Genomic DNA, 26883 nt, shown 5'->3' with positions numbered 1-26883 from the left:
ATGTAGGCTGTAGGATGAAAGAGACAAATGGATGATGGGGATTGAAAGAAGATGGCATAGCTTCTAGAGAATTCTAAAGCAAAAAGGCCATCTAGGTCATTGATGGTAAATGGACAGCTCTGATCAACTTTCCAACTTAGGGTTATATAAAAACCCAAAATGCTATTAAAAGGGGTGACTTCTAGGGTTTGCAAGGAGAAGCAAGAGAGAGGAGAAAGGAGGCCGAGCCACCATCTCCCGCATTCCTTGGTTCCCCCAACCTCCGCCAAAATCTACGGCCGCCCCTCTCCACCTCACGGTCACCTCCATCATCGCCAGCCACTTCCATCTCTAATCCAATCTCCTTCTCCATCCATATTTCTCTTCATCTTCCACCATCAGCACTCCCACTTCCCCTATTTAAAATAGCCCAAACTCATTCCATCATATACATCAAAAAAAGAAAAAACCCAAAAACCATTACCAACACCATCATCCATCCCCACCGCCTCTCTCTCTCTCTCTCAGCCTTTGTTTTTTTTAAAAAGAAGAGGATCTCATATTTTTAGGGCGAGCCTTGGTGCAATGGTAAGGTTGCTCCATTGTGACTTGGTGGTCACGGGTTCGAGTTACGGAAACAGCCTCTTTCTCTGCAAAGTAGGGATAAGGCTGTGTACATCTAGCCCTCCCCAGACCTCGCCATGGCGGGAGCCTCATGCACTGGGCTTCCCTTTTTTAGAGTTGATTTTGAGAAGAGAAGGGAGGAGGTCTGGTTTTAGGGTTTGGAAAATTCATTTGAGGAGGATGAATGAGAAGAAAAATAAAGTGTTGCAATAAAATGTTCGAATTTACTAGATAAACGGATATGGATAATATCCGAATTCGAACAATAGCCCGCCGGAATCGAATTCGGTAATAGAGATTAAATATCTGTCGATATCTTTAAAAAAAATATTAACTATCCATCGAATTCAAATCAGAATTCGGATAGCGTATACTGTAATTGAATTGGAATTCGGATATAGCCATATCCGCTTCGAATTTGATCTGTTTACGCCCCTACTGGTATACTATATCAATATGATTACATAATTATATTTATATAAATTACATGTTAAATGTATCTATTATATGTAACTATTTGTATGAATCACATGTGAAATTTGATATGTACTAAATTATCAACAGCGCATATCACTTGGTGTTCGATGTTATTAAAGCATTATGGATGGTTGTCTTGCCTATGTGATGGTTTATAACTGTGAATTTGTGTTTATTCTAGCATTTTCACCTTAAAATTCTATCATATGCATATGTTTCTATACGTTTCCATGATTTTACAGGATTTGAACTTCTCCTTCCACATGTCGGTCCAAACAATATCTCCTTTAAATTTCACATGCTTTCTAATTTTCTCGGTCAAGTCTTTGTATTTTTATTACTCTCTTCAAGCTTCTTTTGAACTTGCTTATGTAGTTTTTTATATATTCGGCATTATCATTAGCATCTCCACTGAAATGAGATGAGATAGGTAAATGAACCAAATCCAACGGGCTATTTATATTCCGACCGTACACCACTTCAAATGGACTCATGCCAATCAATCAATTCTTTGATTTGTTGTAAGCGAACTCAACTCGAGCCAAAACATCACTACGTGTTCTCTTATTTTCTTTTGTTTCCTCCAAAAGTTCAGCCAGAGATAGAAAGTTACTTCGCTCCTCTTTTAAAGGCTTAGGAATACTTTCCATCTTTAGATTGACCCAACAACAAATGACAAGCATCCATCGGTACCTTATCTCACCATTGAGCATCTTGATATTATTTACCAGTAGAATAGGAAAGTAAACAACTTTGATTAACAAGTACCTCGTTTCCTTTCTTGAACAATGCAAGCTTGTAAGCGGTAGGCCTCCTCTCGGTCTTGAGGTTGAGTTTGTCGGTCATCTCTTGTGCCACCACGTTCTCACAACTTCCACTATCAAATGATGAGATTGCAAATCTTTCCATTCGACATGCTAAGAAGAGTGAGGATTTTTGACAGGGTAGTATGGGAGTGGCCCACATCAATTAGTTGGCATCAACTTCTTCATAGACACATCTTGAATGTTCTTGCAAATTGAAATTTTCGAAGTTGTTTTGGCTAGACCATAGAAGCAGGACGCGGGGGTGGGGAAGCGTGAGGGCTATGATTTAGCCGACACACGTGTCATGACGTGTCCGACACGACACGCGTGTCCACACTTGTCGACACTCCTTTGGACACTTTTAAATGTATTGCTAGAAGCCTTAGACTTAATGTGGGTGTGTGGATATATTTTGTGCCGTGTCAAGTGTGACATTCTGTTTTATTATTGAATATTGTTTTTACCTATTTTTATTATTTTTTGAATTGTATGAAAAAATTATTAAAAAGGGAGAGAGATCGAGAAAGTCCCATAAGATACAAGAAAAGAGAAGGCATATTAGCCCAGAAAAAAACGAAAACCAAATGAAAAAATAACTAGGGTGGAAGGTATTCAAAGACCTCCCCCACCCCCCCACCCACATGAACACCCTCTCTAGCAAGTTTGCCTACCTCTCCATTGGCTGACCGCCTTATGTGAATAAAGGATATCGAAGAGGATCCAATTCTATCTTTAATTTTGTGAAATAAATCAGCAAATCTCCTTGCAGCAGTATGGGAGTCTCTAAGCCACCTAATAACGTTGAGAGAGTCCCCCTCTATCACTACCTTGTTCATGTCTTGATCTTGAAGCAATTTGATACCATGATAAATGGCTCGAACTTCTGCCTTATTTGAGTCTGCCACCCCAATTAGGCCACTGAATGCCCAAATCACAATCCCTTCTTCGTTTCTAAGAAGCCCTACAATGCTTGAGGGACCCGGGTTCCCCATACTCGAGCCATCAAAATTCAATTTAAGTATCCCTTGGGGAGGAGGGGTCCATGCTTGGACTGCTTTAGGCACATTGTTATAGGCTCCACATATCTCTCTCCAACCGTGCCACAGATCATACGCCGAGACAAATATAAAGGATTCTAAAGATTTCCCCTAGGAAATAGTTAAAGCAATCACGTTATTAAAAAGAGATTGGGCTCCCTTTGAATAACCTTTAAAGACCCTAGCATTACCCTCCATCCATAGAACCCAAATGGTGGCTAAAAAGGAGACATACCAAAGGGTCTTGCCTTTCCTCTTCCATGGTGCCAAGGCCTAACTTTTAAAAAGCTCTAAGAAAGTTTCCGGGAAGACCCATGTAATCGAAATCTAAGAAGACCCTACTCCATACCTTTGATGCCAATTTACGGGGAACTAGTAAATGGTCCACTGATTCCCCTACTTCTAAGCATAGAGCACAATGATCGATAATCATCATATTCCTCTTTCTAAGAAAGTCAATGGTCTGGATTCTTTGAAGAATTGCCGACCAACTAAAGAAACATACCCTCGGTGGAGCTTGAATGCCCCACAGTTTGGCTACTTCGGAGGTACTGAGGTGAGGTAGAAGTTGGGGATAGAATGATTTAACGAAAAATTCCCCACCTGAGTTCCCGACCCAAATTCTTTTATCCTCCCAATCTAGCTTTATATAACACCTTTCCAAAGTTTGTAGTAAATTTCCCACCTCTTCCAATTGTCTATAAAAAAAAATCCTCCTGAAAGCCGGGCACCATACCACCCTATTCTCTGATCTTATGAAGCATTCTTTAACCATAGCATCCTTGTCTTCAGAAAAGGCAAACAACCGCGGAAACCTGTCCTTCAACAGTACATCTGAGCACCATATATCCCACCAAAATCTAACTCTATCCCCTCCATACTCTGAACTTATCTTCCGTCTCCCAATGAGCTTGGCAGGACCCATACTTGCTGGCAACCACTTTTGCCCACAGGTTATGGCCATCCATTCCATATCTCCAAAGCCACTACCCTAGAAGCGCTTGGTTAGTTTCCTTTATACGCCAGATGCCTAGGCTGCCCTCCTTTATGGATTTACAAACTTCCTCCCAACTAACCGAAGGGATGCCATTTTTATAATTAGCCCCTCCCCATAAGAATCGCCTTTGAATTTTTTCTATTCTCAAGATGTTGTTCATGGGACATTTGAAGATTGGTAGCTGATAAATGGGAATATTATCCAACACCGCCTTAATCAAAGTATGCCTTTTTACCTATTTTATTATTAATTCTTCTTTTACTATAAACTCTTCTTTTAGCTCTTCTTTTACTATTATTTGATGTTATATCCCCTCCCCTAAATAAACCTTTGTCCCAATACTATATTCATTGTATCATTTTGGTCTCTCTTTTTCACTGTATATTGGAGATGAAAGAGAACTAGATTAAATTGATGAATTCATTTACTATTTGGAGATCTCATGTTTGTCTTAAATTATAGCTGATTAATTCTGAGATTTATTAGTTTCTTAATTGAATACCATATTTATATTATTACAAATTGTAATAGTAATCAATAAGTTTATATGTATTTACGTGTCACCATTTCTAGAGTTTTAGATATTGCCATGTTAGATGACTTGTATCCATGTCAAAACTTGACACATGAATCTGTATCCACAAATCATGATTATATATACTTATTGTTTTAGCCATGTCCCCGTTTTAAAATTTTGGAGGTTTGCCGTGTTTGACACTCTGTGTCCGTGTCGACATGCGACACTCGTGTTCGTGTCCACAAATCATAGTGTGGGGATCTCGAAGAGTCTAAGGTTGGGAGCCTCATGGGAGCGTTTATGTAATTAATATTTTTTTAATATGTTTTTCAAAACTCAAGTACATCGAAAATAGTAATTTCTAACTATCTTTATATATATCTTTCAAAATTTAAGTACACCAAAAGTAGTAATTTCCAGCCCTCTTAATTTCCATGCCCTCATTCCTTGTGCCTTCTAAAAACGCCTTTGTGCTTGGTCTAATTAAGTACTTTGAAGAGTTGGAGGAGTTTGATGTGAGGAATTTGGTGAAGGGGGACTGACAGGGTAATAGGAGCATGTTGGGAGCGCCATGGGAACGGTTTCCGTCTCTTCGGGAGCTCCATGGGAGCGGTTTCCATATCTTCGGATCGCCATGGGAGCGGTTTACCTCCTAAGGATTGCCGAATTGCGGTTCTAACTCGGGAGCAGCAGCCATGGGTAAGATTCCTGCTTAAGGATAGGACACTATGGGAGTGGCCTGCATCATTTGGCTGACTTTGAAATGGTTAGCGAGCTGTGCTGCAAATACGTCCAGAAGGCTTCATGAAAGACTTATTCTTTTATCATTCTATTTACTATGATAGGTCGGTGAAGGACTTCTTATGGCCTACAATTTCAAGAACAATGGTGCATTGTGTGCTTGCAGAAATCATTCCATGATGTCACGAATGCTGCACTTAGGCCACTGGTGCTCGAAAGTGCCCATAGTACAACTTTTTCAGAATGTCTTGGATGGTGCATGGGATTCTAGCTGAAAAAGTACCTTGTTGAGAAAAATTTATGCGACTGCAGAGTTATACTACTGGAATGTACCTATTTGTACTGGAGATTTCTAGTAATAGCCCTAAACAATAGCTTTACGATTTCTGTAAGTCAAAATGTCTTATTTTATAGACATGAAAAGAATCATTTTTTTGGAGAAATACAAAATACACAATGGAATTTTAGTACGTGATTCTGACCATTTTCTGTAACAGTTTTAATTTTATTGAACAACTCAATTTTGATTACATCAATAGTGGAATTCACATGCTCATATCATATACAATTTTTATTGTGTTCACCATGCATTCTTTGAGATGTTTATTTCTTTTGTAGGATTGGACCAAGGCATCCGTTTTATATGCCCTAATCTACATTTAAGTAGGCGTTTATATTTTTCTTCAAGTATCTTTGCTTCATCTCATCATTTTTTGCATTTCTTAATTAGCATTTACATTTGTTTCTATTTCTCTAGTATATTTTGTGGACATGAGGCAAGAAATTGTTTTCTAATAGTTTATCTTTAGAGATTGTGAACTTATTTGACCATTGTATAGCTGGTTTGGACTTTGGAGTTTGCCGACTAAAAATGCGTGGCTTCTGTTTGATTAATACAAGCATCGTCTTGATTATGACTTTGTAGTTTACAATAATTGCATGTTTTGAAGCTGATTCTATGGTTGGTTTGAATTTTGCTTTAAATAATAATTTGTGGCTTCTGTTTGGTTAATCTAAGCATCATCTTGATTATGACTCTATAGGTTGCAACAATTGCATGGTTTGAAGCTGATTCTGTCTGTGGTAGTCACTCCATTGCAATCCCTTTGGTGCTTGTTTTGCCTTATACATTTCGTTTATTCCAATGCCTTCGGCAGTACAAGGATACAAAGGAAAAAAGTTCCCTCCTGAATGGTACTTCTTTTCTCAATTATTACTTTCATTTGTTTTGCCTTAATATTAATGTTCGTGAATATTGTGGACGCTAACTATTCATTATTCTCGACAAAAATTATATCAATGCATCTAGATATTGATGGACTGAATACTCTAACCATGACCTACGGCACCAATGGAATTGATGTGGCACTCTTCAAGGCAAGGGTGGAGACATTGAACATAATTCTAGGTTTAAACATAGCTATTGTAATAAAGCATGGCTGTATATTGAGATTCAGTTATACATGCATCCTAGGTTTAACATTGTATATCTAAATGGTTGTTGATTGTTATCTTGAAATCCCAATAGGGCAACCCAAGAAGGGGGGTGAATTGGTCAATTAAAAATTTTGTCCTAATTAAGTGTATTTTAACAATTAGTAATTATAAGTTTAATTAGGATGTTTAAAACATTACAAGTTTAAATCTAACCCTTGTTAATTAAGCATAAACATAAAGAGGGTTAGAGGTTACCAAACACCAAGTGCAAGCAGACAAGCAAGAAAAGGAGAGAGAAAGCACACCAAAAGGAACACACGGATTTTATAGTGGTTCGGTCTATCAACAAGACCTGCTTCACTCTTCCAAGTTTATCTCCTTGGGTGCTTCACTAAAGATGAGATTCCACAAAAGCCGAATCTCCAAGCCGTACAATTTCCTTCTCCAACTCCAAGGGAACAAACCCTTTCTGCACGAAGCCTTCGAGAAGACAAATCCTTTTTGCAACTTCGGATTTTCCTTTCTTAACAGGCCGAATCGGAGACCCCCTTACAACTTCAAGATTCACCTTTGTTAACGGGCCGAATCGAAGACCCTCAAGTACAATGAAGAACAAAAATGAAAAACTCACTTACCCTCTTGATTAGGCTTGATACAAAAGTAATAGCTCTCAAAACTCTCCAAAAGAATGAACAATGTAGAAGCCCTATGGAGATCCTCTTGATAAATATAGAATACACAAATTCAAGGCATAGAAGAGGAAACCTTTGATATGAAAGTTTGGGATAAAAAATATGTGAAATGATTTGCCAAAAGGTTATTTAGATAGTCTTGGATAGGGTATATATAGCCCATTTGAAAATATGACCGTTTGGGGGCAATATGGTAAAAAACTGGGTTGAAAAAGTCAAGTTGCGCAGGCCCCAACGGCTAGTTTTCCAGACCGTGGCGGTCACTCGCCCTTATCGGGCTCTCTTTTTTATTTTCAAAATTCAAACCGCCGCGGTCGACCGAACCTATGGTTGTCGCCCGGCGAGGGCTTTCTGTTTGATTAAAATTTTCGCTTACAACCTATCCACGGTCGACCGGCCCTATGGCCGTCGCCCGCCCTAACCACTCTGGATTTGTTTCTGAATTACAGAAACATATCCGCGGTCGCCCGGGAGAACCCTGGTCGACCGGCCCGCTTTGTTTAGGTAAGTGCTGGATTTCCAGCACACTTACCACAGTCGCCCAGGACATCCCGGTCGACCGGCCCTGTTTAAAAGTTCATTTTAACTATTAAAATTCCAGAGATTTGGGCCATGGTCTTTGTGCTTTTGTCCAATGTTTTCAAACACATTTTTTGGTATGTGGATGGTTTCTAAAGATGTCAAATTTATTTTAAGAAAACCATATGAAAACCTTTTGAAAGTGCAACTACATTATAACAAGAGGACTCCAATACAATCTTAAAATGTATATAACCTTGAGTCTTCTTGGATTGTCTTGGCTCCTTAGCACTTTCTTGGACATCTTCCACTTGTGAGTGAACTCTTCAACTTGCTTTGGTTCTTGTGACTTCCTCCATTCTTCGAACATGTTGAATGGTACGTGAGGTGTCACAAATGCTAGCTCATCTCCAAGCTTCTACTTGACACATTGCTAGGCAAGCTTGTGGGATCTTCAACTTGAGCTCTTGACTTGAATCATCTTCCGAGAATAATGTCTTCAATGTATGTACAAGCTCGTCTTGGTACATTTGCATCTTGATCCACAAGCCCTGTGTTGAGTTGAGTTGTGTAATGGTGATATGACATTTGAAATTCCTGTTTAAGGCACAACACTCCAAAGCAACACATTAGTCCATAAAGACTAATCAATTTGAGTTTGCTAGCATCAAAACAACAAGGAAAAGGTGAATGGTTGAACCCATGGGAACCCTTGGGCTAACATTCCCCATGGCAAAGAAAGTCTCATGTGTACACATCCATGGCAAAGAAAGTCTCATGTGTACATAAATATATATATATATATAGATGGATAAGACAATATGGTGCTCCATATACAAGACTAAAGATGGAAGAGACAGTCCCTCTTCACATCCTGTCAAAAACCAGAGTTTCATAAATGGGTGAGAGAGTCTAGTGCTTCTCATCACCACTACATCAGCTGGAACCAAATGAACTTTGAACCTAAACTCTACCCGAACAACTAAACAAACATAAGGCCCCTATAGGCAAACATCCCAAAAATATCCACAATTATGCCACACATGGCATATCCATCCACATCTACATGAAAATAAAAGCCCCTCCTGGGCATGAACATCCATCAACATAAAGCCCATACTGGGCACACACACAACTAATCATAAAGCCCATACTGGGCATAATCAATCATCCATGAAGACAAAAAGACATAAAACATCCATAATCAAAAGCCCATCCTGGGCAAGAAGAAGCTGAGCAGAACTGGATGACCTAGTAGCAATATGATATACCATCTCTGGCATAGCAATCTACAGAACATCTGCTACCAAAATGGGTCTGGTACATCCATCACATCTGGGGAGGACCCTGGTCACGAGGTGGAGTCCTGGAGTAGGATCTGATGCCTTGACTCCTCGAAAAGGCCTGCAACATGTCAGCAGTTAGAAACTCCATTAGCTGAGTGTGAGCAGAGGCTCTCTGACTCTCAGCCGTCACAAAGCTAGTAGTGAGGTTCTCTAATCCAGTCCTCAAGAACCCACCATCTCTGACAAGCTCCTCGTAGGACTGGTGGGGGCCTGGTGCTGCTGAGCCTGTGCCCGTGCCCGTGCCTCTGCATCTCTCTGGGCCACTTTTTCTGCTTCTCTCACTGCCTCATTTACCTCATCTACTGGAACTGCACTGGGGCCAACTCCATTGCTGCCTGCTCCAGGAGCACCTCTGATTCTCATTTGAGTTAAGGTAGTGTGATTAAGAATGGGATCAGGTTTTCTAGCAAAGGCATCTGTCAGATTCATTTTATGAAGCCTTAACAGTTTAGTGATGAGCATCCCATATGGTAATCCCCCTTGTCCTCTCTTGACTGCCTCATCCATGTACCCTAGAATGATATATCCTAGGTTCAACTTGATCTTCTTCATAATGCAATGAATCAAGAGGGCTTCGAAAGGCTTAACAGCATCAAAATTTCCTGCTCATGGTGTGATATTATAGGCCAAAACTTTATGAATTACCCTGGCCGTATCATTCATCGTGTTGGCATGATGTTGAACTTATCTTTTTGAGGAGGGACGGTTCCTAATGTCTCATACACTTCTTCTCTTGTGAAGTGTTTTTCTATCTCATCTTTTTCCCAAAATTAAATCCTTTTACCTCCATTTGGGACATCAATCCAGTTATAGAAATCAGCCAAGTTTAGCCCAAATTCACCTTGAATATAGGTGTTCATCACGACTCCCCCATGGGCAACAACAAGATTTGCATAGAAATACCTACCTAGCTCAGGGAATACCATTGAACTATATTCAAGAAAGAAAATCCAACCTTGTGCGGCGAATAGCGAAGCTAGGTCGTAGGCTTGAAAATCTTAAAACACAACTTTCCTTCCAGAGATGACGGCTCGATCCATTAGAGCATTGTATCGATCTTTCGCTTGTTTGTTGAAGAAGTGTTCGGTGGGAAATACTTCTTCTTCCGGCTCAGCCCTAGCACGTTTTCCCTTTTGTGGAAGAGTTTTCCTTGATGAGGCCATTTTAGGGTTAGAGTTTCTAAGGAAAATGAGAAATCAAGAAGAAACTAAGGGTTTTAGTGTAGGATGATGAAGAGTGGATAGATAGGATGGAAAAGGAATGGAATCAAAGGATTTATGAGAGAAATGGATAGAAATGTGGAGAAGAGTGAAAGGAGAGAAGGAGAAAACGATATTTCAAGGTGAAAAACGAAGAAAAATGAGAGGAAACAAGAGATGGGATGAGATGGATGGTATGATCTTACCTAAACACCCTAATCTTGATTATTCTTGGTCGAAATAGCCTTAGGAGACGAAGAACGAGCAAAACCCTAGGAGAGAAATGAGTGGCGGAGGGTGAAAAATGAATCGCGGGAGGTCTTTAAAAAGCAGTTTTCAACGCCCGTGGTCGACCAGGGTCTCGCGGTCGCCCACCGCGACCCTTCTATCCCTTTTTATTTTTGGCCTTGCAACCATCCGCGGTTGCCCTCCGCGACTCGGTCGACCGCCACTCCCCTGTTTTCAATTTCTTGATATTTTTCAAGGGATTTTGACGTCCATTCAATTTTCTCCTATTTTTCTTTCCTTTATGGGATTGTAATGAACTTGTAAATTTGTTCCAGGGGATGTATAAGGGTATATAAAAAATATATTCCTATTTTCTTCCATTTTAGCTCAAGTGGTTGAAGTGACATAAATTTCCATTGAGGTCTATGTGGATGTTCTTTGATGAATTTTGCTAAGTGAAGTGTGTGACACATGTTTGAAATATATCTTGCAAAATATGGACATGTTAATTTCTCTACTTGTGGATGATGTGATTTTACACTTAGAGGGATTTTTCAAGGGTATGTTCAACTATAGCACAAACATAGTCTAGAACAAGCATAATCGTGTTTTCTTCATAGATTATTGATAGTATATGATGTGATCATTTAAGCTTTATGAGCATAGATACATTCTATTAAACCATGTATAATCATATGTATCTAAGTTCAAAGATATACCATTTATGCACATGTAGTCTAGATATAAAGATTGCAATATTGAGATGTAGTATCTAGAGAGAATATATATAGTTTTACAATTAAGCACAACCCCATTCATTAACAGATTCAATGAATAGTTTGAGTGGAGGATTTTCGAACCCAAATTACTTTGGTTCCAATCAAGTTTGTTTTATGGAGTGTATCTTTTCTTATACAAGCAAACTTGTTTAATTTCACAAATCTAAACCTACATTTAGATTTGTGATGCCCTAATCTACCACAATATGTGCAAAAACAAGAATTCGTAGATGGGGAACATATAGATCTACAAGAATGTAAATGAGAACATACATGTTTATCTTTTTCTTCTTGTAGTCCTTGGTTTTTCAATAGGAGTTCTTCATTTTCTAATTTCATCTCTTCTATTTTATTTTCAAAATAATTAATTTGATGAGATGAACTAGTTCTTAAGTGTTCTTCTTCTTCACATAAAAGTTTACATTTTTCAATAAGTTCAACATTAACATTTTCTAAATTTCTATTTTCTTTTTCAAAGGCATTGCATTTTTTAATTAAGTCATCATTTTTATTTATCAAGATTTTACTAAGTTGACTTAATTTTTCATTTCTGCTTAAGCTTTCATCAACTTCCATCTTTTTTTCTGTTTTTTTTGAAATGGCAATAACCGAGAAGGTCACCAGAAATACAAAAGGGAAAAACAGCAAAGGACAGCAAAAAAAACAATGGAAAACAGAGCCAAAACTTCTCACGGGGGAAGGAAATCAAACCACTCCAACCCCTCTTTGTGTACTCCAGATCGAGCGAGAGAATCCGCCTCACCCCCTCTTTGTGTACTCCAGATCAACTTCCATCTTTGAATTTTCAATTTGATTTTTGAAATTGGAAATTGAATTTTTAAAACTATCTTTATTTGCAAAAGATTTTTGAAAAGTCTCATTTTGTCCGAGAACAACATTTTTATCATTTGATGAAAAGAGACAAAAATTTTCTCATAAATATTTTCAAGAGTGGTCCAAATATCTTTTGCATTTGTGTATATAGAAATTTTCTCAAAAGCATTAGGAAATAGTCTACAACATAATATAATCATGGCTTTTGATTTCAAGGAATATAATTTTATATCAAATTTGCTACATTTCCTTGGTTGGGAATTTCCCTTTTTAATCACATCTAAAATGTCATAATCTAACGATTTGAGATAGGCTAACATTTGTACTTTCCAAGCTCTATAATTCGTTCCATCAAAGAATGGAGGAATAAGAGCGGATCTGCCTTCCTCAAAAACCATTTGGGTTGGCATAGATCTTTTCTCTTGTAGATTTTGAATTAAAAACCTTTTTAAAAGCCTATGCTTTGATACCAAATGAAATCCCAATAAGGCAACCCCAGAGGGGGGGGGGTGAATTGGTCAATTAAAAATTTTGTCCAAATTAAGTGTATTGTTAAAACTAATTTTAATAATTAGTACTTATAAGTTTAATTAGGATGTTTAAAACATTACAAGTTTAAATCCAACTCTTGTTAATTAAGCATAAACATAAAGAGGGTTAGAGGTTACCAAACACCAATTGCAAGAAGGTAAGCAAGAAAAGGAGAGAGAAAGCACACCAAAAGGAACACACGGATTTTATAGTGGTTCGGTCTATCAACAAGACCTACTCCACTCTTCCAAGTTTTTCTCCTTGGGTGCTTCACTAAAGATGAGATTCCACAAAAGCCGAATCTCCAAGCCGTACAACTTCCTTCTCCAACTCCAAGGGAACAAACCCTTTCCGCACGAAGCCTTCGAGAGGACAAATCCTCTTTGCAACTCCGGATTCTCCTTTCTTAACAGGCCGAGTCGGAGACCCTCTTACAACTTCAAGATTCGCTTTTGTTAACGGGCTGAATCGAAGACCCTCAAGTACAATGAAGAACAAAAATGAAAAACTCACTTACCCTCTTGATTAGGCTTGATACAAAAGTAATATCTCTCAAAACTCTCCAAAAGAATGAACAATGTAGATGCCCTATGAAGATCCTCTTGATAAATATAGAATACACAAATTCAAGGCATAGAAGAGGATAAACCTTTGATATGAAATTTTGGGATAAAAAATATGTGAAATGATTTGCCAAAAGGTTTGGATAGGGTATATATAGCTCATTTGAAAATATGACCATTTGGGGCAATATGGTAAAAAACTGGGTTGAAAAAGTCAAGCTGCGCAGGCCCCAACGGCTAGTTTTCCAGACCGCGGCGTTCGACCGGGGTATGGCGGTCACCCGTCCTTATCGGGCTCTCTTTTTTATTTTCAAATTTCAAACCGTCGCGGTCGACCGGCCCTATGTCGGTCGCCCGCGCTAACCATGCTGGATTTGTTTCTGAATTACATAAACATATCTGCGGTCGCCCGAGAGACCCCCGGTCTACCGGCCCGCTTTGTTTAGGTAAGTGCTGGATTTCCAGCACACTTACCATGGTCGCCCGGGACACCCCTGTCGACCGGCCCTGTTTAAAAATCCATTTTAACTATTAAAATTCCAGAGATTTGGGCCATGGTCTTTGGGCTTTTGTCCAATGTTTTCAAACACATTTTTTGGTGTGTGGATGGTTTCTAAAGAGGTTAAATTTGTTTTAAGAAAACCATTTGAAAACCTTTTGAAAGTGCAAACTACATTATAACAAGAGGACTCCAATACAATCTAAAAATGTATATAACCTTGAGTCTTCTTAGATTGTCTTTACTCCTTAGCACTTTCTTGGACATCTTCCACTTGTGAGTGAACTCTTCAACTTGATTTGGTTCTTGTGACTTCCTCCATTTCTCGAACATGTTGAATGGTACGTGAGGTGTCACAAATGCTAGTTCATCTCCAAGCTTCTACTTGACACATTGCTAGGCAAGCTTGTGGGATCTTCAACTTGAGCTCTTGACTTAAATCATCTTCCGAGAATGATGTCTTCAATGTATGTACAAGCTCGTCTTGGTTCATTTGCGTCTTGATCCACAGGCCATGTGTTGAGTTGAATTGTGTAATGACGATATGACATTTGAAATTCCTGTTTAAGGCACAACACTCCAAAGCAACACATTAGTCCATAGAGACTAATCAATTTAAGTTTGCTAGCATCAAAACACCAAGGAAAAGGTGAATGGTTGAACCCATGGGAACCCTTGGGCTAACATATCTTTTTGAAAAAGAAAAGGAGACGGTGAAACTCAAGAAACATGTCATATATTTAGTGTCTTAAGAAGTTTATAACTCACATCATCAACTGATAGGGTATTCTCTGTTACTCAAAAGAAAGTTTCTTGTATATTTAGCTTCTTAAGAATTTTACAATTAGCATCTTCAAGTGATAGGGTATGTCAATCAAAATGGGGTTGTCCTATAACCATCGTAAGCCTATGACTTTTCAGTGCATTTGTGGAGTGGAATTGGGAGCTTTTATGTGTATCTCATATATTTGCTGTCTTAAGCTAGGTTTGCATTATTCATACCAGCCGGCATTTTTTCCAATATCTATACTGTTACATATCAGGTGTAATTTACTTTATAACCTCTTTTGTGTGACTCATAGTCAAAGAAAGGCTATGATACATGTGGTTTCCACCATATATTCGTTTTATTTTTATTTTTCTACCATATATTCGTTTTTATTTTTATTTCAATGTTTTTGGGCATATATTGTTTAAAATATCCATGTTTTGATAATTTTTGTGTGCTTTAGTGTGTTGGCAAGTCTGCCAGGCTTATTTTGTCTGTTTATCTATCAGTTGGAAGAAAGAACAGTTAAATAATTTTTTTTGAATGGTAGAACAGTTATAAATTATGAATAAAACAAGTGCATGTATGCACACAAAGGTCTAGGTCAACCTTGTAACTCTAACATAAAAGAAAGATACACATGAAAACATGAAAAAATGCGAAAAAAAAGAAGTCACAAAAATGAGTCCATAGACCCATCATAGATAGTATGCACACAAAGGTCTAGGTCAACCTTGTAACTCTAACATAATAGAAAGATACACATGAAAACATGAAAAAATGCGAAAAAAAAGAAGTCACAAAAATGAGTCCATAGACCCATCATAGATACATGGATCAAGCTTTAAAGATGTGTAGATCTAGCTCCATGAGAGTTAAAAACCAATAACAGAGACTAGAAGGAAATGCAGAATAAATTTCTTGGTTTAGGGCCTTACCAAGGTTCCGTTTTGTGTCAGCTCACGATCTATGGCAGGGATGGTTAGAGGTATGAACGAGTAGGCAGTAGTGTGCTGAGGCCGATCATTTCACAGGCATGAATCCACCTAGCAGTGGCTATTTTAAGCTAAACTTTGATGGTTCCTATTTGGGAAATCCCAGCCCGGTGGGAATAGGTGGCCTTTGAAACGACGCATCAGATACGAAGTGGGCCTTCTCAGGTCCCATTGGGGTTGCTGACCGAATGAGACTGAAGTTAGAGTGACCCACCAAGAATCAGAATGATTGAGGCTAACATTCTTGATCGTGTGGTAGTGGAGGGCAACTCTTTAAACATTATAAAATGGTTGAAGGGAAGTAGTGACTATCCGTGGAGGTTTGCTCATTGGATTGATGAGATCCAGGATAGAGTTGCGGGATCCTCCATTTCTTTTCATCATGTTAGAAGGTCGCTAAAGAGTGATGTCGATAGACTAGCTAGGGAGGGTGTTTCTTGGGCGTAGCTAGGGAGGGTGTCTTTAGGGCGTAGCTAGGGACGGTGTCTTTGATTTTCTTCCCCCTTGATGGGTCTTTGTTGTGAGATGTTTCTTTTTCTTAGCACCTACCCCCCTTCTCCTTTTATTCATCTTTTATTGTATTGTATTGATCTTCTCAATCATTGGGGTTTTCCCTGTTTTTTCTCTCATTAATCGAATTCTTTGCCATTCAAAGAAAAGGTACTGCAGAATAAACATAAAAAAATGAAAAAGCTTGATGTGAACCAAAAAAGAAAAAAAGAAGCAAATGCATGCCAAAATTCATGGATCTAGCTACCATTCAAAAACAAAAAATCTAACCTCAAAAACAGATAAACGCATCAAAGTTGAAAAAACGAAATGTTTGTTACTGTTAAAAGATGAAAGTATAGAATCAGAAATAGAGAACATAAATAAAAATTGGGAAAAAGAAGCAAATGCATGCAAAGATTCATGGATCTAGCTAGCATTAGAAAAAAAACATTGGATCAACCCTCAAAAACAATAAATGCATCAAAGTTAAAAATGAAATGTGTGTTACTGTTAAAAGATGAAAGTATATAATCAGAAACAGAAAACATTGTAAAAATGGAACGAAAGGAGAAGTAGTCCACCGCCAATCCTCACTAAATTTATCAAAAGTAGGGTCCGATTCATGCTGCACCTCCAAATTTTCAGTCATACCTGTTGAAAATATACATATTGACCGAAAATTTAAAAGTTAGTCATAAGCAATTTACATTGACGTCTTGCGTAGAATGGGGTATGTAAATATTAAACAACCTCATCCTATACCTAATATTTTGGCTTACTTTTTTTTTATGGTAAAAAATTTATTAAAGAAACAGGTGAAACCCGATGATCGAGACAAGTACACCAAAATAAGCATGAAAGAGAGGATTACAAAGGGGAATCAGTGCAACATCAAACAAAGGTGGATCCTAAGAATCGGAAGGCAGAAACAAAGCTCAAAGTGTCTGCGTCCGTGTTTGCAGATCTCCATACTTGTGGACTCGGTTTGGAGCTTTAATGCTCATATCAACAGGATCTCATGTTCTTTTAAATAAAATTTTACGAAGTCTTCTTTGTTTTCTGGTTTTATCTGATAATACATTTGATTAGGAAATGGAAGGACAGCTTTTAGATCAGAAAGGGAAACAGAATGCAAGGATGCTAAGAAATGCAGTGGAATCAACTTCTTTAGACACAACGTTGAGGAATCTTAAAATTCTGATCAGAAGCGAATCTATCTTCTAAGGCTTGTTTGCTTTTAGAGCCACACTCAGTGGCTACCTGATCTGCAAACAACTGAAAAACTGCAAAGGGTAATTATTTTCCTTGTGTATCTAGCTTAACTAACTGTTCACGCCCATTTTTTTTTAGGATAACGCCGTACCCATCCAACTCAATGACACTTGCTTCTACTTCCTTCGAAATTATGTCTTTATCCAACTGGAAGTCTTTCTCCAATATAGACCAAGGAAGTAGGAATCGCACCCTGCATCAGGGAATCGCGATTCCGAATCGGGAATCTCGATGCTTCCCCAAAAAGTGGGAATCATGCTTCCCCAAAATGGGAACGCGCTTCCACGTCGCTTCCCCCAATTTTCGTTTTATGGAAATCACAAAAATGGGAAACACGCTTCCCCATCGTTTCCCTTCGCGCTTCCCCGGCGCTTCTCCTGACCTTTCCCGCTTCCCACCATCCCGGGAATCATGATTCCCCAAAATGGGAATCATGCTTCCTCCAAATGGGAATTGCGCTTCACCAAAAAGGGAACACACTTCCCCGTCGCTTCCCCACGTTTTAATTTTATGGAAATCACAAAAATGGGAAACATGCTTCCCCTTCGGGCTTCCCCCACGCTTCCCCGTCGTGCTTCCCTTCGTGCTTCCCCGGCGCTTCCCCCGGCCCTTTACACTTCCCACGTCCCACCATCCCGAGAGCCTTCGCTTCCTGCTTTCGCTTACCGCTCTTGAAACCTTGATATACTCTCTGTAGAAAGTGTTGTTTCTTCTTAGAAGTAGGATTTTGACAGTATGATGTAGAACCGGTAGGGAAGAGAATTGAGTTCTTTCAGCTCTGTTACTAAATTGATGTAGAACTTTGAGAAAGCTACGTAAAAATCACTCTAATCCAGCTGATTTAAGGATTGAACAAATTTCTCAAAAGATAGAATCAGATCTAACATAAATCATATATCTATGTTAACAACAATGATTCTGGATAAAATCACTATGGTCCACAATGAAATCAATCAAAACTAACCGTTAGATCTTTAGATCAAATCAATCGCTATTCTAATTATTGAGATTAACTCGATCCCACCATTATATTTAACATCATATTTGTTCAATATGATTTTCAAGATGATTATAGTAAAACTCAACAATCTACTGAGAACATAGAAATCGAATAAAAACACACAAAAAACCAGAGAAGCTTCCGACATTTGCAAGTTGAGATCAATCAATCCGACCGTTGGAATTGCGATCATAGTTGATCATTAGATCCCTTAGGAAGGACAATTGGAGTCACAAATAATATCCCATGGGAACTTAAAATTGTACAATTGCAAAAACAAAGTAGTAAAGATGAGAAGAGAAGGAATGTAGATTACCTTTGAAAGATGGAAGAGAAGGATAGGTGTCCTAGGGCGTCATACCTTGGGATGATCGAGGTATTACACCAAGATCAAGCAAAGAGGACACCACATCCATGTGGCGTAAGCACGCTTCAATATTTTTATTCATCATATCATAACATGTTGTAGTCCAAAGGTTTTACAGTATAATAGATACAAATACACACAGATATATATGTAGAGAGACAAAGAGACTTCTTTCCATGATTCTATGCTCTTCATGTAACTTAAAACTCAAGAATTGTAGGCCCTCCTAGGTAAAACCCTATACTCTAGAGAATTCTCTCAAAAACCCATGAAAATAAGAGTTCCCACCTAAACTGTACAACTTCAAGCTCTTTCTACCTAAAATTTGATAATATAATTCAAGTGATACTGTGACTGAAGAAAAACTCTTTTAACACTGATGGCGGGCCCTATAATTTTATTTAGCCTCTTTTCTGATTTGTGGAGGATGCTCACCAGAAGGCGAGCCTTGGCGCAACAGTAAGGTTGCTCCATTGTGACCTAGTGGTCACAGGTTTGAGTCACGGAAACAGCCTCTTTGCAGAGCAGGGGTAAGGCTGCGTAGATCTAGCCCTCCCCAGACCCCGCAATGGCGGGAGCCTCGTGCACTGGGCCGCCCTGAAGGATGCTCCCCATCACAGTAATTATATTGATTTTAAAGCATCGGCTCTTAGAGCCCTTAAAAAAACATTGAATCATAGTTCAATTTCCTGTAGCCCCCCCAAGTTTTAAGGTCCTGAAGGTGTATCAACTGTCTAGTGGTGAAGGTACCTTGCTGAGCAGAACCCTATGAGGATCTGGCGGAAACTTCACAGTTATCATTATTTCAGAGATATCTTATTTTCTCGGATGTCTAATTAAAATATGAATATTGGAGGTTTGAAGTTGCGTCAATAGGTATAAAGTTGGCCCCCTCAGTTGACGGTTCGTCCACAGATTGAAGGGTTAGGATGATCCGATGGAGCTGATTTTTTGGGCACACCCTATCTATGTCAGGGCCCATCAAAAGGACGCTTTGGATCATCCAAACAATGTGAGCTCATACCCGAATCCAAACACTACCAAAAACACAGTGGGCCCACATTGTTTGGATGATCCAAAGCGTTCATTTGATGGGCCCTGACATAGATAGGGTGTGCCTAAAAAATCAGCTCCATTGGATGATCCTAACCCTTCAATCTGTGGACGAACCGTCAACTGAGGGGGGTCTACCTTACACAAATTGAAACCACAGGGGGTCTACTTGTAACTTTTTAAACATTAGGAGTTAAGTTGAATGCGTCAGAAACCACACGGGTCTAAGTGTATTTTTCCCTATTATTATTGCTATTGTTATTGTTATTATTATTATTATTATTATTATTGTTGTTATTGTTATTGTTAAGGGGGGCAAGAGCCCCAACAAAAGAACTGATGCGTGAAGATTAATTGAGAAATCTCCCCCTCCACGACATTCATTTTTTTCATTGTTTTTCTTTATTTAGGACTATTTGTTTTTAGTAGTAGAGTGATGATGTCATTGTGATCACATGCTAAGACTTCTGTGGATAGGCAGTCAAACTGGAAAGGAGTTGATGGCCACTTTGTGGTCCAACCTTTGTTTTTCTTTTTTTTTGAACAGTAAGTGAATTTATTAAAAGATAGCAAAGGGGCGAGCCCCGCAACCGAGGTGGTCAATACATACTAGGAAAAAAAAACAAGTCGCAAGATGCAATAAGAAAAACTCCAAATCTCATAGTGGAAGAAAGTTAAAAACCTCCAACCCAGACCTAGCTAGCGTATCTGCATCGCAATTAGCGAATCTTCTCACATGCTGGAAAGAAATGGGAAAACCGCCCACGCAATCCTATATTCCCCTCTACTGATCCCAATGAAACGATTTATGCTCAACATCTATCTATATGAAACCGAAGGTTGGGTTCGTTCGATGTTTCAACTAACATAAGCACACTAAGAGTTTGATGGATGATGATGTCTCTCTTCATCAATGAGAGACACTTGGGGATGAAGATCTCATTTACCATGTGCGCAAATCTCCAAGGGTAAGGGTTATTCCCAAGAATCCACGCATCCATCTTTCGTCATTTAAAGAATCTCCCTCCACCACCAAAGAAGGCAACACTCTCCTTCGTAAGTTTAATGCCTAGAAGAACCACCTTACCTCCGCTTCATTGATTCTCTGATTAGGTCATTAAAAGTTGTATATTTATGCAAAGATTGAAGTTTACCACGTGCACTGCCGCATCTGTAGAATAGAAATTGGCTGGAATGAGTCATGAACAAAATTCAAAGAGTTTGCATTTATTGACATGTATTATAAAATTGTTTTCCATTCTATGGTTGCTGAAAGACTGGATGCAGCAAACATATGGAATTTGGGTTTCTGTTGCCACAGGCAGGCAAGCTTTCTGTTGATCATTTAACATGTGGCTCATGAGTTCTTTAATATACATGTTACAACCCCTTTAATATACATGTGTACATATGTTATTGAGGTTTTTGTTACCTCCGGGGGGGGGGGGGGGGGGGGGCGGGGGGGCGGGGGGCGGCGGCGGCGGGGCAAAGGGAGTTGTTTGAAGGACATCCTTTTATGTTGGGAACCCTCTGACATATTTGTAATTTATCTTCCTGAATAAAGTTTTTCTTTACCATGACAAATAAACAATGTTTGTGTCATCTCGCCTTGTAATTCTTTGTCTCTAGGTGAATGCTTGTTTAATTATTTGCCTCCTTGATTAGCTCTTTCCATCGATTTATGGAGAGCCTAGAAACATTAGAGGATGATAATTTTGCATGTTTTGTTGCCCTTTCCAATATCTTACTAACTTAATTTTCTTTTCATTTTCAGCTTTAAAATATTCGACTGCAATTCCAGTCATATTTCTTTCGGCCCTTAAGTATCATGTCTTCCCTGATATGTGGACAAATGTGTATCGTCCTCTCTGGCTTATTTCTAGTGTTATAAATTCATTATATTCATTTTACTGGGACGTGAACTGCGATTGGGACTTGAGGTGTGCATTTTTTTTTTCTTCAAGCAAAGCTTTTTGTAAAGCATAAGTTATTACGTCGTATATAAATTTCTTCTCTTTTGACAGTGTTTTCTCCCGGATTTTCAAGTTCAAGAATCCACATTTCTGCTCTAACATATTATATGGACGAAGATGGGTAAGGTTTCACAGATCAAATAATTATGTGATGTGGGGTTGATTGCATTCATAGTTTTAAATTTTGGCCAAGATTTTGGCCAAAATATTTCGGCTTCGGAAAAGGCAAAAGCAAAAGTCACCATGAATCGGAGTTTTACAGGATTTCTCCAAAATTTCAGCTGAAATTCAACCGAAATTTCGTTTTTCACCCTTATATACAAAATTTCCACCAAATTTACCGAAAGTTCTACCGAAATTTTTAGACATTTTCACGAAAATTTTTAAAACACCGGAATTTTTAACCTAATTTTTCATGATTTCGACCAAAATTTCCACCAAAAACGAAATATTTCAATTTTGGTGGTGGTCGAAACCGACACCAAAACCGAAATTTAAAACTTCGATTATATTTCGTTGTGAAATAAACTGTTTGTGGGATGACAGGTTTATTACTGGGCAATAGGAAGCAACCTGATTCTCAGATGCACGTGGACTTACAAGTTGTCGGCCCATCTCCGCCATAATTACCTGACCGTTTTTACAATTACGGCCTTGGAGATGCTCCGCCGCTTTCAGTGGATTTTCTTCCGAGTAGAAAATGAGTGGAATAAAATGACGCTAAAGCCAAGTTTGCAAGTCTCGATGGGTGAAATTCCTACTGAAGAAGACAGATTACTCGGCTCCAACAACCATAATGTATAACCTGGGTATCGTGCTACTATCATATTCATTTTAATCTTTTCTCTTTATTTTTGCCCCAAAAGATTTCCAACGCATTTTTCTTGCCCTGTTTCATGTTGCAATCCTAAATTTTCTTTTTGAAAATGAATCGATGGTCGAATCATAGAATCATTGAATGAAAATTAGAGCTCATACATAACATTCTTTTGTAGTAGCTTGCAGTTATTGGTTGTCAAAAAAGAAAATTAGTAGATAAGATTGAGTTCTCAAATGCTTCTCATTTTCTAAATTTTGGAGGGGACGAAATGGGCAGAACAGAATCACTTGGAGTGACCCGTCCCGTTTCGAGATTCAGCATAAAAGGCCACTCAGAATTCGGGCTTTGGAGAAATGTTTTTTTTTTTCATTTTTTTTCCATTTTCCACACCATAAAAGCATAAAAAAGCTGCCTAGAATGATTAAGGGGGTTTTATGACATAATACCCTTTGTTTTCATTGAGCTCTTCAACAGGGAAACTTGCCAGATGATGTTGGGGCATTGCGCAAGGGCTTTGAGTTCTGCTTTATACATTGCAGGTTGCAATGAAATAATGTCTTGGTTTTCTCTTCTGATGGCAGTGATAGTTTGTACTGCATCAATTTTGCTTCAAGTTTTTTCATCTCAAGGACCACTTTGCTTTTATACGATTATCACATCTCTAGATATTTTCTAATCACAAATTCACAATTCACTCAAATCTATATATAATAGGAAAATTTTGTCCCGTGAGGTTATTTGAAACCTTATAAATATAATTTTTGCTTTAACTGCTAAAATAATATATAATTGCAACTCTATAGCTACTGAATATCTTAGACATAATTTTCATATAGCTATTTACCTTATAGATTTGAATATTTTGGTGGCTATTATATAACTTACATTGTGAGCTTTGATTCTATTTTTACCTCGAAAATTTTGCTATAAAAACACATTTTACAAACGTTATCAGCATTTATCTTTCAGCAAATCAGGTAGGAATGTGTTTGCTTTCCCAGCCTCAGGACAATGGAGGAACTACTGGGTTTGACACGGAGATGCGGGCAGCCTCGGCACCGATGGACCAACGCACATACAATTCTCTTGGCTCCCTGATTAATACCACTTGTCATGGAATTGGTTAAACCAATGATTTCAGATATTAATGAACGCCACTTGAATATGTTTAACTATCTTGCTTTTTTGAGGGGCACTTACCACTCAATAATTGCCCCTTCAGTGAGTCCCTTCCATAAAACGCTTCTATTGAGTGTTGTAGTACTTCAGGGTTCAACCGATTGCGAGTCCCAATCTTGGACTCAAATTTACGTTTAATTTTGAGTCCAATAATTGGTTTTGGACTCACAATCGGTTCACATCATCTCAAACGAACAGATGTTTGTTTTGGATTTCAAAAATCAATTGCGTCCAAAATTGATTATTGGACTCGAAATAAAACCGAAATTTGAGTCCAATGATCAGTTTTGGACTAACAATAGGTTCTCAAAATTTAAAATAGACGGGGCTTAATATATTACATGATCTTGGTTCCAACTGGAAAGGGCATCCCATGCAGAAGATAAAGGACTATAAAATGGTTTAGCTGTTCTTGATAGAACGCTAGCAAGGCTTGATTGATCAAGGGATTGGGACTAGCCAATCAAGATGTTCCCATCAGAATTTGGAAGGACCTATGGTTTCAATTTGGATCATCAGATTCGATCAAGTAAATGAGGTAGCAGTGAGGCCATGTTTAGATTTTGAGAACGGATAATAATTGATTGTTTGACTCAAAATTAAACGTAATTTTCATTCCAATAATCAGTTTTGGACTCACAATCAGTCGTCAAAATCTAAAACAAAACAGGGTCTGTCTTTTGAAGAGCATAAAGGTGATTTTTTTGTTAGAATTTTCCTACTGCTAAACATTGATCGTTGCATGGAGATATTGTATGTTGGAAAAATTGCCAATGGGGACATCAAAATACGAGAATTGCGAACGGGGGACACTGTTGAAAAATTGTTAAAGAGGGTTGATAACCCCCTTTTAGAGACTTGATAACCCCAATTTCATCCCTCTTTAACAATTTTTCAAAAGTGTGTCCCCCATTGGCAATTTTTCGTTGTATGTTTGAGGTAAAGTTTTGTCTGTTAGGAGGTAAGTGATTGATCCATGTGGACTTTCCTAGTCAAATGCGGTCAACAAATTTAATTGTACGTTATCAAGTCATTGATTCGACTAATAGTAAAACGGTATAGGTATAAGTTTTTGGATCATGACCTATCTATGTAGTGGTATACTTGATCAAGGAGATGTTTTTTTTTTATCAGAAAAGAAAATTGTTTTGTTTTTCACTTAGCGCCATTAGCATGCCAATCAAATGAATGACTTCCCTTAGCGCCATTCCTCCATACAATAGATTATAAATCAGAAAAATCAACTCAGAAGTTAATAATAATTAGATGTCTAATCATGTCTGAAAAGACACTAAGCTCTCTTTATAGAGAACTGAAAACACACTAAAAATCAAACTTTATATCAAATTCTAATTGTTTAGAGCAATAAATAACAAAATGCGGGATGTCCCAATGGGACCATGACTTAGTAGGACCTAGCAAATTAGGATTCAAATGGATTGTTACACGGACGTAGGTTTGATCTGATTTGAATTGGGTCTCTTGACAGCCATAAGGAGGACTATGCAAGTCACTATCACAATCAATGGTAAAAGGCAATTTTTGGGCCATATAAGGAGGAATATATTTTATAGATTAATTATATGATGAACGGGCGAACAAACTCATACTCATCATCTCACCCTTGACATTTTATCCAACAACAGCACACTTTTTAAGATGCTGCTGTCGGAGCAAATATCATGGATGGTACTTCCGTTGGACCACAAAGACGAGTCTGCACGCCCTTTCTATAATTTCTCTATTATATAGAGGCATGTGTGTGAGATCAAGGCAGATAATCACGAGGTCACCTGCATGATCTTGATCCCATCTGGAATCTACATCCCATGCGTAAGATTAGACCTGGGCCGGGCCGAGTCAACCCGCGGGTGATGCGGGTGCGGGTCACACGGGTCGGGTCAGGAAATGACCCGCATTTTTGCTGGTTAGAATTTACGTGACCCACGAGGCCCGCGGGTGGGCCGGGTCAACCCGCGGGTCACCCGCAAATTCAAACAGTGGTTAAATTCAAACGATTTTTTTAATTTAAGAAAATGTTAAAACTTAAAAGTATGGTATGGCCGGCACCGTGGGATGATCCAAACCGTCCATTAGATGGCCTACAGCCTAAATAGGTTGTGCCCCAAAAATCATTTCAATAGGTTGATCCCAACCCTCCGATCTATAGAGGGTTAGGATCAAGTGATCAACCCTCTAACAGTCATATCAGAGGGTTGGGATCAACCTATGGTGCTAGCCATAACCTATTCAGGCTTCAAACCCTTAAAAAATAGATTAGCATGACAAAATCACCATCCTTTGCATTAGAAAAAAAAAGCCATCTAACTAGATTAGCATAACAAAATCACCACCCTTAAAAAAGCCAAGTGACTTGCGGGTGCCCGCAGGTTGACCTGACCCGACCCATGTGTTTGCGGGTTGGGTCACCCCCGGGTTAGTTTTGACGGGTCACTAAAACTCAGACCCGTGCCCGCAAATTTGTTGGTGGGTTGGGTCAACCCGCGGGCACGGGTCGCTTTTGCCAGGTCTACGTAAGATGAGTCCAAGTTTGTATTGCAAGAAAGTGTTTAAAAATGCGGATGCGGCACGGAACACTGCCGAAGATAAATCCTTGTAGACTCAGAGCAGACGCAGCCACGTACGTGATTGACACACCTGAGTACTCGGTTGATGCAGTCATAATTAGGGAGAGTCAAAGGAATTTTTATTTACTCTGTAGGGCAAAACACGGAACTCGGCCAAAGTAAAAGGGATTTAATTCGGGGGAGTCAATGCGGACGCGGTGGAATTTTAAAACTACGACAAGAACTTTGTGGAAAAGTTTGGAAAAGAAAAACTTTTCCAAATTTTCATGCTTTTCAATTGTTTGATTACATGAGAAAAAAGTGACTTGAACCAACACAGTTGAAGTTTTATTTACATGGTCCTAAATGTAATGATATCCCCAAAATTTATCATTTTCATCTAAATTGTGGAAATCAAAAAAATCTTAAGAAATTTTTTTACTCAATAAATGTTTTTCCTATGATCCAAACAGGCTGCAAAAATCAGCAGTGTATCTTTTCTTCTCATAATCCTAAACAAGGTTTGATGGATCAGTGGCCTAGGATCATCCGATTAAGGTATTCTCAGCGCCATCTAGCTAGCCTTTTGTT

The 26883-nt window shown here is 38.6% G+C and overlaps 1 protein-coding gene across 7 annotated transcripts in view; it reads left to right on the top strand.

The window, feature by feature from the left end:
• LOC143890038 (uncharacterized) overlaps positions 1–22710 on the top strand; it is a 90430-nt gene extending 67720 nt beyond the window's left edge. For all 7 annotated transcript variants that reach the window (XM_077394559.1, XM_077394556.1, XM_077394560.1 and 4 more), the window contains 4 exons: positions 6222–6372; positions 21528–21693; positions 21778–21847; positions 22273–22710. In XM_077394559.1, coding sequence (XP_077250674.1) covers positions 6222–6372; positions 21528–21693; positions 21778–21847; positions 22273–22530 — 645 coding nt within the window. In that variant the 3' untranslated portion in view covers positions 22531–22710. The remainder of the gene's footprint in view (positions 1–6221; positions 6373–21527; positions 21694–21777; positions 21848–22272) is intronic.
• Positions 22711–26883: the final 4173 nt, after the last annotated feature.

This window comes from Tasmannia lanceolata, unplaced genomic scaffold (genome assembly GCF_043159265.1).
Source record: "Tasmannia lanceolata isolate RefF3 unplaced genomic scaffold, GAP_Taslan_0.1 ptg000013l, whole genome shotgun sequence".
Classification (NCBI taxonomy): Eukaryota; Viridiplantae; Streptophyta; class Magnoliopsida; order Canellales; family Winteraceae; genus Tasmannia; species Tasmannia lanceolata.
This window is presented reverse-complemented; position numbering and strand designations above follow the sequence as displayed.